The sequence below is a fragment of the Delphinapterus leucas genome, chromosome 13 (assembly GCF_059928025.1).
Source record: "Delphinapterus leucas isolate spDelLeu-1000000601 "Yukka" chromosome 13, BTC_Dleu_Yukka2, whole genome shotgun sequence".
NCBI classification, from domain to species: Eukaryota; Metazoa; Chordata; class Mammalia; order Artiodactyla; family Monodontidae; genus Delphinapterus; species Delphinapterus leucas.
Window position 1 is genome coordinate 68,645,088 of NC_143141.1, and position 14,870 is coordinate 68,659,957.

The following is a 14,870-nucleotide window of genomic DNA, read 5'->3' on the forward strand; positions in this document are numbered from 1 at the left end:
ATGATCTCTGTGAACAGTCATTATGATCTTTATGTGCATGTTTTTTTTTTCAATTTAAAAAAAATTAACTAATTTATTTTTGGCTGTGTTGGGTCTTCATTGCTGCGCGTGGGCTTTCTCTAGCTGCGGCGAGTGGGGGCTACTCTTCGTTGCAGTGCGCGGGCTCTCATTGTGGTGGCTTCTCTTGTTGCGGAGCACGGGCTCTAGGTGTGTGGGCTTCAGCAGTTGTGGCTCATGGGCTCTAGAGCGCAGGCTCAGTAGTTGTGGCGCATGGGCTTAGCTGCTCCGCGGCATGTGGGATCTTCCCGGACCAGGGCACGAACCTGTGTCCCCTGCATTAGCAGGCGGACTCCCAACCACTGCGCCACCAGGGAAGCTCCCTACATGCATGTTTTGCTGGTACAAAATTTAAAAGTTTGAAGTGTCATTTTTTCTTGGTGAAAGATTTTAAAGAATTTTTTTTCCCAGGTAACCAAGTAGAAAAATAAAGAGCTCCTGTTAACTGAAACTCAGTTATCCTCTATCCGCAATTAAATTTTTGTAGTGGTTCATTAATACATTTCATGCAGAAGTTTAATTTTTAAGAAATTATACTGCATGTTATGTGAACAGGATATACATTAAGAAAAGCAGCAAAAACGGCACTCTAGGTCTACAAATTCCATTCACTTAGCTCAGTTAGAAAATCAGACCTTTAGTCTGATGATACCACACTATTTTTGTACAATTATGTTAGCTACCTAGGTTACCAGTTAGAAAGATTTTTGCCATAATGAAGGATGGGACGAAAGATAATATTATTTACTTCTCTACAACATAAAAAAGTCTCACACTATCAAAGAAAATATACCTTTACATTTTCCCTCCCTGGTTAAAGAGTATGAACCTACAGCTTTTTATATCGCTACCAACTGGGTCTTCTTTAATCTCTTCTCTAATTCACGTTTCTTACTGCCTGGCAGTGACCCGCTAGTTTTTAAAGTGATATTGACAGTACAATAAAGCTAAAAGAGTCAGAATAATCTGAGGAGCTGATTTCTTCTGAAAAATGAAAGCTGACAAAAACTATTCCTCCAATGACCAATTCTCTGCCATCATTTGATGTATACTGAGTTTCTCAAAGTTTAGGCTACTAAAAAAATAAGTGAGAACAGGTAGGACAAATATATTGCAAAGACGGTAAAGAAGATTAACTGATTCAAAAGACCACTAACAAAGAAATAAGCTTCCTCTAGCCTAATTCTGAATGTTTATGCAAACATCAGAATTTATGCCATCTTTAAGTAAAACTGACAACCATTAAACAGATTCTGCTAAGAGAATGAAAAAGGTTACCAGGAAAAGGTTTTTAAAAAAGTTTTTGATAAGAGGACTCATCATCTGATTTCTAGCAAGGTATAAACTTAACCAAAGATTCACTTAAAACTTCAATTTTCCACAAAGATAAAATACTAACTTTACTATAACTTCAACAAATAAATACCAAATCCTCTACCTTCTAAAAAATATTATAGCATGAATTATAACATACATATCAAAATGAAACTAGTAATTCCTAAAGCCAACAGTTCTAATTCTATGAATCTACTCTGCAGAGATTTCTGCAAGTCCCAAAAGATGTATGTCAGAGGTTATTACAAATTAGAAATAGCCCAAATGTCCACTAATAGATGGTTAAGTAAAATACAGCATCTATATACAATGCATAATCAGAAATATTAAGAATAGTATCAGCAATATGTATTTACTGAGAGTGAAGGTGTCTTTCACCTCAATATTGAGTAAAACTAGCATCTATCTGTATAATAGGTACAATGTTATAGCATTTAAGAAAAACTCTATCTACAGCTATAAGATCGCATAGGGCAACGTCTGGTAAGCCACTGTTAATAAATGTTTCTGAGTGTAGGATTTGGTGGCTACTTTTTCTTTGTAGTTTTATTTACTGCTTGTGCATATGTTTGTTTAATTAGCATACATCATTTTTAAAAAACCAACAAAGCTATTTTAAAAAAGACAGTAAAAGCCAAGGTCAAAAGAAATGAACAAAGTATAGTACCTTAAACGGTTGGTGTAGGTATCAACACAGGTCTTCATTTTGGCTAATAATGTACCAACAGAAGTTTGACACTCTGACTGTTCTTCTTCCTCTTCACCATTCTCTGCAGAAAGAGGCAACAATAGGGGCACCATGCACGTACAAGAAGCAATGGCCCGGAGCAATTCTAGCAGAGCTCGATAGAGTGGCACATGTCTTGCCATGTCGAGAACTGTAAGAAGGAAGAAGGGGAAAGCATAAAATGAGCAGATGTGCAATATAAAAGTAAGTCCACAGCAATGTAGCTTCTACTTGGATCTTAAGATTAATTGCTTGGTTGGTAAGTGGACTAAAGTAGATGTTCATGAAGCACCAATGTACAAAGTGTAAGAGGCACTTTTAGGGAACAAAAGAAAATGAAAATGGCACAGGGTTGGGGAGACAGCAAGAAATGTAATTAAGTAACTATTTAGTTATATCACACATAAAAATGATTAAATAGTCCAGATAATACATTATGGCAGTAAATACATTTACTTATTTACTTTTTTAAAAAATTACTTATTATTTATTTTTGGCTGCATTGGGTCTTTGTTGCTGCATGCGGCTTTCTCTAGTTGCGGCGAGTGGGGGCCACTCTTCGTTGCGGTGAGCGGGCTTCTCATTGTGGTGGCTTCTCTTGTTGCGGGGCACAGGCTCTAGGTGCGTGGGCTTCAGTAGTTGCAGCATGAAGGCTCAGTAGTTGTGGCACACGGGCTCAGTAGTTGTGGCGCACGGGCTTCGTTGCTCCGCGGCATGTGGGATCTTCCCGGACCAGGGCTCGAACCTGTGTCCCCTGCATCGGCAGGCGGATTCTTAACCACAGCGCCACCAGGGAAGCCCTAATCTGTGATCTTATCCCAGTTATAAAAAGCAACAAACAATATTAATTAATCCTAAAAATTAATCTGACCTCTATAAAAAAAATACTGTTTTAGATAGTGTGTTCATTAAGAGGTAGAAGATTATTTCCCAAAGTTATTAAATAATGTATAGTTATAATACTTTCCTCAGAATTTGCTGTTTCTCCTTACATTCTTTTGAATGGAGTTCTATGAATGTAATTTATGCTCCGTATTACAATATTACCTCCAACTAATCCACACTTCACTGTTCAACATTCTATTCCCAGAAAAATAAAGCCAACTATAAGAAAGCATAGTTGTTTTTTTTTGTTTTTTTTTTTTTTGCAGTACGCGGGCCTCTCACTGTTGTGGCCTCTCCCGTTGCGGAGCACAGGCTCCAGACCCGCAGGCTCAGCGGCCATGGCTCACGGGCCCAGCCGCTCCACGGCATGTGGGATGCTCCCGGACGGGGCACGAATCCGTGTCCCCTGCATCGGCAGGCGGACTCTCAACCACTGCCTAACCAGGGAAGCCCAGAATGTTTTTTTATAATATAGTAAATAACATATATTCTTACATTAGAAAAGCAGTAATATAAATTACCTGCTAAATCACATCACGTTAAGTAATTCTAAACATTAAAGTGACAGAGGGTTATTATGTATACACAAAAACTGTCTTAGGGGTTTAATAACAGACACTTTGCCAGGATAACAATCAATGCGATTGAAAATGAGGCAATATTGTGTTCTTATTATAAGACAATAAACTTGGAGAATTAAATCTAAAATGTTCTGAGATATAAACTATTCGATCCAAAGAATATAAGAAATGATTTGACATAGGAAACAACTTGCATGAAGAACTTGCTCAAGACTGTATAATCAGTGAAGTGGAGCAAGCAGGATGCACACACAGGTCATCCAGTTCTGAAGTCCAGACACTTAACTACTAAAATATAATGGCACTCAATAGTCACAATTTCAGAAAAAAAACACTAACATGATTTACCAACAGAGAGGAAAAAAAAGTGTTTTAGGCATGGGAAAAAATTTAATATGGCCTGAAATTCCTCCTAACAGGTTCCTTAAAGCACACTAAAAAGTGCTAGGTGCCTTTAAGCTTTAATCTGTATAGTTCATAATCTTAAATATTTTCAACATACCTTACAGCACAGTCTCAAATTTAGCTTTCTACTACAACATTCAAATGGGAAAATAAGAAATTTCCCTCTTAATATAATTTAATTCTCTAGAATCTTTAAGTGGCACTTGTTATTAAAAAAAAAAATCAAAACTCTAAGAAATCCAAGCAAAATCACAAAATCATTTCCCGATGAATTATTTATAACTTTCAAAAATCAACTTATTGGGGCACAACTTACAATCAATAAAATGCACTAATTTTAAGTACATATTCAATGATATCTGACAATATACACTCCCGTGTAATCACTGCCAAAATGAAGATAACGTAACATTTTTACCATCCCAAACACCTTTGTAGTTAATCATCCTCCTCTGGCCAGCTTCAGGCAACCACTCCTATGCTGTCACCGTAGAAAGCAGATAAGCAACAGAGAAAACCAACAATGCCAAATCGGTTCTTTTTTTTTTTTTTAAACATTTAAAAAAACCCACTTACTTATTGATTGATTGATTGCCACGCAGTGCGGCTTGTGGGATTTTAGTTTCCTGACCAGGGATTGAACCCAAGCCCTCGGCAGTTAAAGCACAGAGTCCTAACCACTGGACCCAGGGAATTCCCCCAAATCAGTTCTTTAAAAATAAATAGCAAATCTCAATAGCCCCCTGTCAGTTAAAAAAAATTGAATTCTTACTTAAAATCCTTTTCATTAAAAAGCTCCATATGGCTTCACAGGTAAATGTTATCAAACACTTAAAAAACACATACTTTTTTTTTTTTTTTTTGGCCACACCACGTGACTTGTGGGATTTTCGCTCCATGACCAGGGATTGACACCCCCCCCCCACTAACCCGGCTGTGAAAGCACCTAGTCCTAACCACTGGACCACCAGGGAATTCCCTAAAAAACACATACTATTAATTGTATGTGGTCTACTTCAGAAAACAGAGGAAGTGGTAACAACTCATGTTATGAGGACAAAATTAACCAGATACCAAAATAAGACAAAGACATTACCAATAAAAAAAAGAAAGAAAAGAAAAAAGAAACTACAGATGAGTATCCCTCATGAACACAGAAACAAAGAAGTAAAATAAATCACAACCAAGTGGCTTTTATTCCAGGATTGCAAAGTCGACTTTACATTTGAAAAATCAATGTAATTCACCATATTAACAAACAAAATAAGAAAAGCCATTTGATCATCTTACCAGATCTAAACAAAGTATTTAATGAAATTCAAAATCCATTGATAAAACTCTAACCAAACCAGAAATAGAAGAAAACTGCCTCAAGCTGATAAAGGGAATCTTAAAAAAACCCAACATCAACCACCATATTTAATGGTGAAAAGACTGAACACCTTTCCCCCAAACTGACAACTTCTGCAAGATCTAAACAGTTCAATAAGAAAAAAAAAAAATCTTTTAAAGAAACAAACAAAACTCATATAAATTGGAAAGAAGAAATAAAATTGTCTGTCTTTAATGTTCATGGCATGATTATCTTTCTATACAGAAATCCTAAGGAATGTAGCACAACTACTGAGTTGCACAAGGTAGTAGGATATCAGGTGAATAAATAAAAATCAACTGTATTCTTATATACTAGTGTAACAAGAAAATAAAATTTCAAAAAAGTATAATTTACAATAGCATAAAAAATGAAATTGGGATAAATTTGACAATTTCAGAAGTATAAAAACACTGCTGAGGCTCATTAAAGGAAATTTAAACAACTAGATATACAATGCTCATAGAAGACCCAATATTGTTAATAAGTTAATTCTCTCCAAATTCATGTACAGACTGAATGCAATTCCAATCAAATTTCCAATGGGCTTTTAGTTGGGGGGTAGAAACTGACAAGATGACTCATATATATGGAAATGCAAAGGACCTAGAGAGTCAAAACAATTACAGCTGAATTTTGTTTGCCGTAAGATTACAAATTCTGCAATTAATGCATCTTAAGAGTTAAGTAAACTTCATAAATATTAACTGGTCAAATGCTTGCCTTTTTTGAAACTATCTAGTAGGACAAAGGAACAAGAAACAAACAAATTTACAATGATACTTTGACTAATAAAATCTGAGAGTAGAAATCCTCTAGGCAAAAACAAAACAAAAATACTTTGCAAATCATGCAAAGCCTAATTGTTTAGCTGAATACCTATGACTGACAAAAATACTTCCATGTAGAATTTCTATTCATTCTAGCCCACATAAAAGTTACAAGGGCTTGGGTATATAATCGCTGATGTCCCAACACCAGCCTTTTACTCTTCTCTCCAATTCTGGTAGAAATAGCTAATCTGTGTAAGTTCCAAATATTTTCATACTCTCATCTTTTATTACCAATCTGTCTGTTCATACTTCTAGCTATACATGCTAGATATAATGTTACTGATTACTATTTCTGGATGGTGGTCCATGAGGTAATTTATGTTAAAATTTATTTTTACTTTCTCCTTTGTGCTTTTAGGCATTGCTTAATACTTATAGCCTGCATAAAACGATGTCTTAAATTTGCTTTAAAATAACCTATTATGTGTATATATGTATGTGTTTGGAAAAAATGGGTTAGTGAGCATGTAACTGAAAAGCATGGCCGTATGTTTATCTGATGAAGCTGGTGACGGAACTCAAAGGGGTTCATTATGCTACATTCACTAGTTTTACATATTTTGAACTTTTACATAATAAAAAATTTCATTAAATTGTCATGGTCATTAAAGACAAAGTTGGAGGAATGTTACAAACTGAAGAAGGTGGAAAAGGTTACTAAATGATCCTAGATTAAATTTTGGACAAAAAGCAATTTTTTTCTTTGCTATAGAGGACATAATTGGGACAACAGATGAAATATGAATGGTATCTGTGGATTGGATGATTAGATAGGTGTATTCTATCAATGCTTTTTTTCTGATTTTGGTTACTGTAATGTGGTTATGTAGTAGGCTGCCTTTGTGTTTTAGCAAATAAACAGTGAAATACTTAGGGGTAATAGAGCTATCATATCTGCAACATATGTCTCACAATTGGTGCAGAAAAAATAATGTGTGCATGTATAAAATTTACATATGCTTACATGTATAGATAGACAAAAGAAAGGAAGGAAGTTGTTATCAAACTCCTAGAAAGGCATGGGGTGCGGGGGGTCTTCGCTGGTAAGACTCCGTGCTCCCGATGCAAGGAGCCCAGGTTCGATCCCTGGTCGGGAAACTAGATCCCACATGCATGCTGCAACTAAGAACCCTCATGCTGCAATTAAAGATCCCGCATGCCAAAATGAAGACTCCGCGTGCCACAACTAAGACCCGGTGCAGCCAAAATAAATAAATGAATAAAATAAATATTTTTTAAAAAAAGAAAGGTGTGGGGAAATAGCTACTCAACATTACTGGTATAATGTCTATGGAGCACAAGTTACAATCTGTCAAAACAACAAATTGGCATACCCTTTGAATCATCAATTCTAGTTAATTCTGAAAACTAATCCTACAGATAAAATTATCAAGGTCACCAAAATTAGTCACTGCAACATTGTTTATAACAGCAAAATAATCCATTTATGTTCATTAGATGGAGCTGTTTCGATTACTAAATATCAATTACGCAGTCATAAAAATGAAGATGTGCCTTATGCTGCATTGGAACAAATTCCAAAATACCTAAGGTGGGAACAGGAGGAACAAGGAATAGAAATGGGGTTGTATGGGGAATTCCCGGGCGGTCCAGTGGTTAGGAGATGGTGCTTTCACTGCCGGGGGCCCGTGTTCAACCTCTTTGATTGGGGAACTAAGACCCTACAAGCCTCATGGGTGTGGGGAAAAAAAAAAAAAAAGAAAGAAAGAAAGAAATGGGGTTGTATGGTATAGTGCCATTTCGGTAAATATAACAACAACGTAAAAGGTAAGGAAAGAGAATATGTATTCATATTTATTTGTTTTTTATAAATACATATATATACACACACACAATTAATGTTACAGGTAAAAGGCACATGATATAGTACATTTAGGTATGTGTTGAATTTTTACTTTCAAGGAATTAATGGATGCAAAATATCCCACTATAAGGATATAGAACAATTAATGAGAGGTTAAAAATTTTACTAGGCTTTTGAAACCTAATTTTTTTTTCGCACCAGCATGACAGCATGAAGAGTTCAGTGAACCTGCTCTGCCATGAAACAGATACAAATTTTTAAAAAAACATCACCACTCAAGGCCCTAGAAATAGTCCAAAGAGCACACAACAAACTGAGAAAACACTCATTTAAGAAAATCTACTAAACTCAGTAAGAAAAAAAAGAACCTAAAGTATTTGAACCAAGATCCTACTCTCTTCCTGCTCTCAGCTCAGCAAGAAAGCAAATTCACCACAGACTGGTAGAACCTGAGCTCCCTCTTCCCCTAGCTTGAGTTAGAAGATTATCTCCCCAGGAGGGGAAGATCTCAGCATTTCTCACCCTACCACCAGCTACTTGCTGCTGTGGCTAAGTTTCAGATAAGTAGAGCTAAGAGGCAGATGTTTCCTTTTGCCCAGACCCCACTTACGGGACAGGGGATCTGAATAGATAATTCTCCAAAAAAGATACACAAATGACCAGCAAACACATCATCATTAGTCATCAGGGAAATGCAAATCAAAACCACAATGAGATACCTGCCATCTCACATACACTAAGATGGCTGTAATTTAAAAGTCAAGGAGGGGCTTCCCTGGTTGGCACAGTGGTTGACAGTCCGCCTGCCGATGCAGGGGACACGGGTTTGTGCCCCGGTCCGGGAAGATCCCACGTGCCGCGGAGCGGCTGGGCCCGTGAGCCATGGCCGCTGAGCCTGCGCGTCCGGAGCCTGTGCTCCGCAACGGGAGAGGCCACAACAGTGAGAGGCCCGCGTACCGGGAAATAAATAAATAAATAAATAAAATAAAAGTCAAGGAATAACTTATTACCATGTGAACCAGCATTTCCACTCCTAGGTATACAGACAAAGTAAATGAAAGGAGGAACGAAAACAGATATTTGTACACTCATGTTCACTGTTATTCACAATAGCCAAAAGGTATAAACAACTCAAATGTCTATCAAATGATGAATAAGCAAAATGCAGTAGATATCCATACAGTGAAATATTATCCAGTCATAAAAAGGAAATCGAGTATTGATACATGAAACAATATCAATGGACCTTGACAACACTGTACTGAGATTAAAAATTTAAACCAAAGACTGCATATTACATGATCTGATTTATATGAAATGTTCACAGTGGGCACTCTCTATACATAGAGAGACAGTAGATTAGTGGTTGCTTAAGGCTGGAGGGGTGGTAAGGAGAAAGAGGGATGATAGTTAAGGTGTATATGGTGTTTTTTTTTTTTAAATTAATTAATTTTGTTTATTTTGGCTGTGCTGGGTCTTCGTTACCGTGCGTGGGCTTTCTCTAGTTGCGGCGAGCAGGGGCTACTCTTCGTTGAGGTGCGCAGGCTTCTCACTGCAGTGGCTTCTCTTGTTGTGGAGCACGGGCTCTAGTCGCATGGGCTTCAGTAGTTGTGGCGCACAGGCTTAGTTGCTCCGCAGCACGTGGGATCTTCCCAGACCAGGGCTCGAACCCACGTTCCCTGCATTGGTAGTAACCCCTGTGCCACCAGGGAAGCCCTGGTTTCATTTCTTTTCTTCTTTTCTTTCCTTTCTTCCTCCCTCCCTCCCTCTCTTCCTTCCTCTCTCTCTCTCTCTCTTTATGGCTGCATTGGGTCTTCGCTGCTGTGCACGGGCTTTCTCTAGTTACGGCGAGCGGGGGCTACTCTTCTTACTGTGGTGGTTTCTCTTGTTGCAGGGCACGGGCTCTAGGTGCGCGGGCTTCAGTAGTCGTGGCACACAGGCTCAGTAGTCGTGGCACACAGGCTCAGTAGTTGTGGCTCGTGGGCCCTAGAGCACAGGCTCAGTAGTTGTGGCACACGGGCTTAGCTGCTCCGCGGCATGTGGGATCTTCCTGGACCAGGGCTCGAAGCCATGCCCCCTGCACTGGCAGGCAGAATCTTAACCACTGTGCCATCAGGGAAGCCACCTCTGGTTTCTTTTTAAATTGACAAAAATGTTCTAAATTTGACTGTCATAACAGTTGCACATAACTGTGAACATGCCAAAAATCACTGAATGTGCCCTTTAAGTGGACAAATTGTATGGTAAGTGAATTATCTTTCAATAAAGCTGTTATTAATTTTTTTTAAGTACTTTTTCACATACCATTTGCTCCTTTTTCTTCTGGGATGTTTATTTTCTTCAATTGCTTAATAATATTACTTTGTATATGAGACAAAGAACACAATAAGCTTTCCAAACATTTCCCCCAATATGATGTTTTGATTTTCAAATATATGCAAACATAGATGTAAATGCATACTCATACAGCCTCTTCCAACTTGGGACCAGCAAAAGAATGAAGTCTTGGAAAAACTTTGTCTTTCACTCACGTTTTGAATGGCTTCCATTTCTCTATTTAAGTATTTGAAACATTAGAATTTCCATTACTATAAATGTAGCCAGTTATCCAAAGATTTCCATTTGTACTGCTTTATAAACTTATTTATCAAAGTATTGCACACAGTGTTTTATCTTCCCCAATCCCCTTCCATGCGGCAATGAAAAAAAGAACAGAGTACAAAAATCATCCCAATAAAAGCCCTAGCTAGTTATTTTGTGGATATTGACCAAGTGATTCTAAAATTTATATGGAAAGGCTGAATACCCAGAAGAGCCAACACAATAATGAAGAAGAAGAACAAAGTCAGAGGACTGATATGACCAGACTTCGAAGCTTACTACAAAGCTACAATAATCAAGATAATGTAGCACTGGCGAAAGAACAAATAGATCAATGGAACAAAAACAGTAACAAGAATCTGTACATGACGGTTTATAGCAGCTTTATTCATAACTGCCCCAAACTGGAAGCAATCAAGACGTTCTTCAAAAGGTGACTGGATAAACAAACTGTTGTATATCAATACAGTGGAATATTATTCTGCAATAAAAGGAAATGAGCTACCAAACCAAGAAAAGACATGGAGGAAACTTAAATGTATATTGCTTAGTAAAAGAAGCCAATCTGAAAAGGTTACACACTGTTATGATTCCAACTATATGACATTCTGGAAAAGGAAAAACTATGGAGCCAGGAAAAATATCAGTGGTCACCAGAGGTTTCACTGTGGGAAGAGAGAGGGTGGGATGAATAGAGCACAGGAAATTTCTCAGGGCAGTGAAACTATTCTGTACAATACTGTAATGGTGAAATGCACAACACCAGGCATTTGTCAAAACCCATAGAATGGTATAACACAAAGAGTGAACCCTAATGTAAATTATTGACTTTAGTTAAAAATAATATGTCATGTCACTATTTGTTTATCAATTGTACCATGTACCACACTAATACAAGATGTAACAGGACACTATGAGTGGAAGGGGGTGGTGATATGTACTACCTGCTCAATTTTCTGTAAACCCAAAACTGCTTGTAAACTAGTAGTCTATTGATTAATTTTTAAAAATATTAGTCTATTAATTAAAAACAATTAACTACCTAAAATTATAGTACTTTACCTAAAATTACATAAGAATACAGGTAATCCAAGACAGGTTGATTTTTCAAAAGCAATTAAATGGTTATGAAGTTATCAAGAACAACAAGAAAAACCACAAAATGAGAAGCTACCTCTCCATTATACGAATAAAGCCGAGGACAGCCTACCATGCTGATACTCAATACTGAAGAGAGGGGGAAAAGAATCTGACAAACATGAAGGGTTGATAATTTTTAAAACACTTTAAAATCTGGAAATAAATGGGCGTAGAGAAAATAAGACAGCTCTTCTAAAATAAATGAAACATGATACTTCTTTTTATGCTATTGTTATCTTATTCAATTAAGTTAGCAGTGAGAGGATTCCAACTGGGAATCTTAAATTATGGAAAGAGAAGATACTCTCTTCATATCAAGGAGGGATGCAAGCAAAAGCTGTGGAGGCAAGGTAATAGGCAGTGGACAATGAGATTGAAAATAGTAAAAACAGGGCAAGACAAAATTATGGGTCTGATTTACAAAGAACTTTAAATAAATTTCAGTACTATGTCATTTCTTATGATACACATTTTAAACTTAAAATAGGAAGTTTTTGTATATTTGCATTTTTCTTGACAACAGTCAGTTACATAAACAAGTGTGCTCATTTTAATGTCAAATTCCACCCAGATATTAATGCATTCGGCAATCTATGCTTATGCCAGGAAACTGGAAAATGATTATTCATATCTGATTTTACATTACTCGTGTTTTTCTTTTAAAGACTTACGTCTGAATACCCCTGCAGAAGGGAATCTGGAAAACTAAGGGAGAGCTAATTTTTGCTCTCTTTTTTAAGATATGCACTTTTAAACTAACATTTATGGGTCAGTGAACAAGAGGAGTCAGTAAATGTAACAAACTCTTAATGAAATACAAACGAGTACAAGATACACCAAGTGTTTCAATCCTGAATTCCTTAATCCTATGTTTGGCCATACAGAACTTCATCAGAAAACTTTAGGTGTTTTTCCACACAGCACACTTCATCATTAATACAGGATTAAACGTGACCAGCCTGACAAAGAAGAGCAGGGGCATGACACTGTTATGCAACTCCATGTCTGCAAGGGTGGCTTGCAGCAACTTCTTCACTCAGCAAATGCCAAGTGCATGTTCAATGTTACTGCTTACCACCAACCAAGTAAAGACACTATCCTTTGGATCCTCAGATGAACCTGTTTGCTGAATTATGCAAAGCTTGAAAACTACCTTGGAAGTATCATCAACAACTACAGATACAGGTGTGTGACACTACTGTATAATTATTTCAGTAAGAGAAATTTTCGAATTTGAAAGTAGTTACTAGTACTAGGTAAAAGAATAAAATTCTCATCTTCTGTATGTGAAACAACATTTCAATGGGGAAAAGGATATTCAAATGGCTGGAAAAAAACAGAATAGTTTAAAGGTTGATAAGAAATTTATAAGAAATAATCAAAAAGATTAATCATTTTTTCCATGAAACACATGATCCAGCATGTATAAAAGCTAAAAATAATTCTAAGAAAAAATGTAAAACATTTACTGCTTGGCTGACTACTGGCAGAAGCTCATCAATTCTTACCAAACAGTTACAGTGAAATTCACCACGGATTACTAATGGAAAAGACACACCCCTTCTGGAGAACTGAAAACATTTGCCATGTTCAATAAAGAAGTTTGTCCAGGTTTTTTGTTCACTTCCTTTTCTCTGAGTGTAAACAGAAGTTCTCCACAAAGAGAAAAGGTCCATTCGTCACTACTGTGGACTAAAGCAGGATAACTGGGAATACTTCATTCCTGATGCAATGTAGGGAAAGGAACACTTCTCTTTTAATTATTTTAGAACTTGGACATTTATAGAAAATATTTTATAAAAACTATAAATGGAGTATAAGCTTTAAAAATTGTGAATCATTATTTTGTATACCTGTAATTTATATAATATCATACATCAACTATACTTCAAAAAAATAATCTCAGATCTTTAGTAACTTCATTATTTTAGGCTAAAATATGTGGTGATTATACCTATTAGGTATAAACTGTAATTCACATTAAATACATCAGCTTAGTTAAATATACATAAAAGACTTTGAAAATGTATTTATAGCTACTAAATATACACCCAGGATATATAAATGGCAGTATCTGTGTGCCTTTTCATTATATTTTCTATTATTCTACCCAACTGTTAAAATGATAATAGATTATTTGAAGTTCTACTAAAATGCCTCTATTTTCTATCATGTTCCACCACCTTCAACAGAGTAAAACAGAACTGCAGGCTGAAAAATAATGCAACAAAAGCAAGTACAATAAATTTATTTCCTATTTCTCTGTATAGTTCAAAGATACCTTTCCCAAGGATTTGTTTCACAGTCAACTTTCTTCTTCTCTAGACCAAGAGATTTTTGGGGAAAATGGGTACTCCTGTCATCACTACAACAGAAGATGTAAAGAAGCAAGAAGAGAAAGAAGAAAATGAAGAATCTGTCTTGACCATGTTAGGCATTATTGGGATAGTACTTAACTTCTTGGTAGTAGTTATTGTGTATATCTATATCACAAGCTGATAGTCTCTTTCATGGGGTTGCATTCAGGAAAAAAGCCAGCTCTAACAAAAATGATTTCTAAGAATAACCTTTAAAAGAATATTTCCAGAAGATTATGACAAACATTCCAGGGCAAGTGCCTGGCCCTAAGGGCAGTAACCAGGGTAAGTGCCTTACTCTAGGCACTGCAGTGAATATATGGATAATAAAGATTTATTTCTGTATGCCAGAAAACACACAAGATCCAGTAATAGAAATAAGACACAAGAGCAACCATGCAATGGATTTTTTTCTAAAAGTACATATTGAATATATATCATTTTCATTCCAATTGCTTTTAAATTTATGTTTATTTTAAGCCTCTAATAATCTACCTAATATAGGAAAGGAAAATTTTTTCAGCATGGGAAAGAAAAGTAACAAAATCTACAGAAAAATAAAGTTTTATTCAGTATCAATAAATGCTGAATATTCTCAAAAGCATTGTCTTCCTCTGGATTTATACTTAATATCTCAAAAGAAATGCATGCTTTATAATAATTTTTTGGTAGTTGCGCATTTGTAACTATCAGATTACATAGAAAATAAATACTACATAGAAAAGGCGTCTTGTTTTTTTCTGATGTTCTTC

At 36.2% G+C, this 14,870-nt stretch overlaps 1 protein-coding gene across 13 annotated transcripts in view; it reads right to left on the reverse strand.

Moving 5' to 3' along the window:
- BIRC6 (baculoviral IAP repeat containing 6) overlaps positions 1-14,870 on the reverse strand; it is a 245,498-nt gene that overhangs the window by 38,913 nt on the left and 191,715 nt on the right. For all 13 annotated transcript variants that reach the window (XR_016395304.1, XM_089922371.1, XM_089922372.1 and 10 more), the window contains one exon: positions 2,060-2,270. Coding sequence is in view for 12 of the 13 variants with exons in the window: in XM_089922371.1 (XP_089778497.1) it covers positions 2,060-2,270 (211 nt within the window). In the remaining variant the exon portion in view is untranslated. The remainder of the gene's footprint in view (positions 1-2,059; positions 2,271-14,870) is intronic.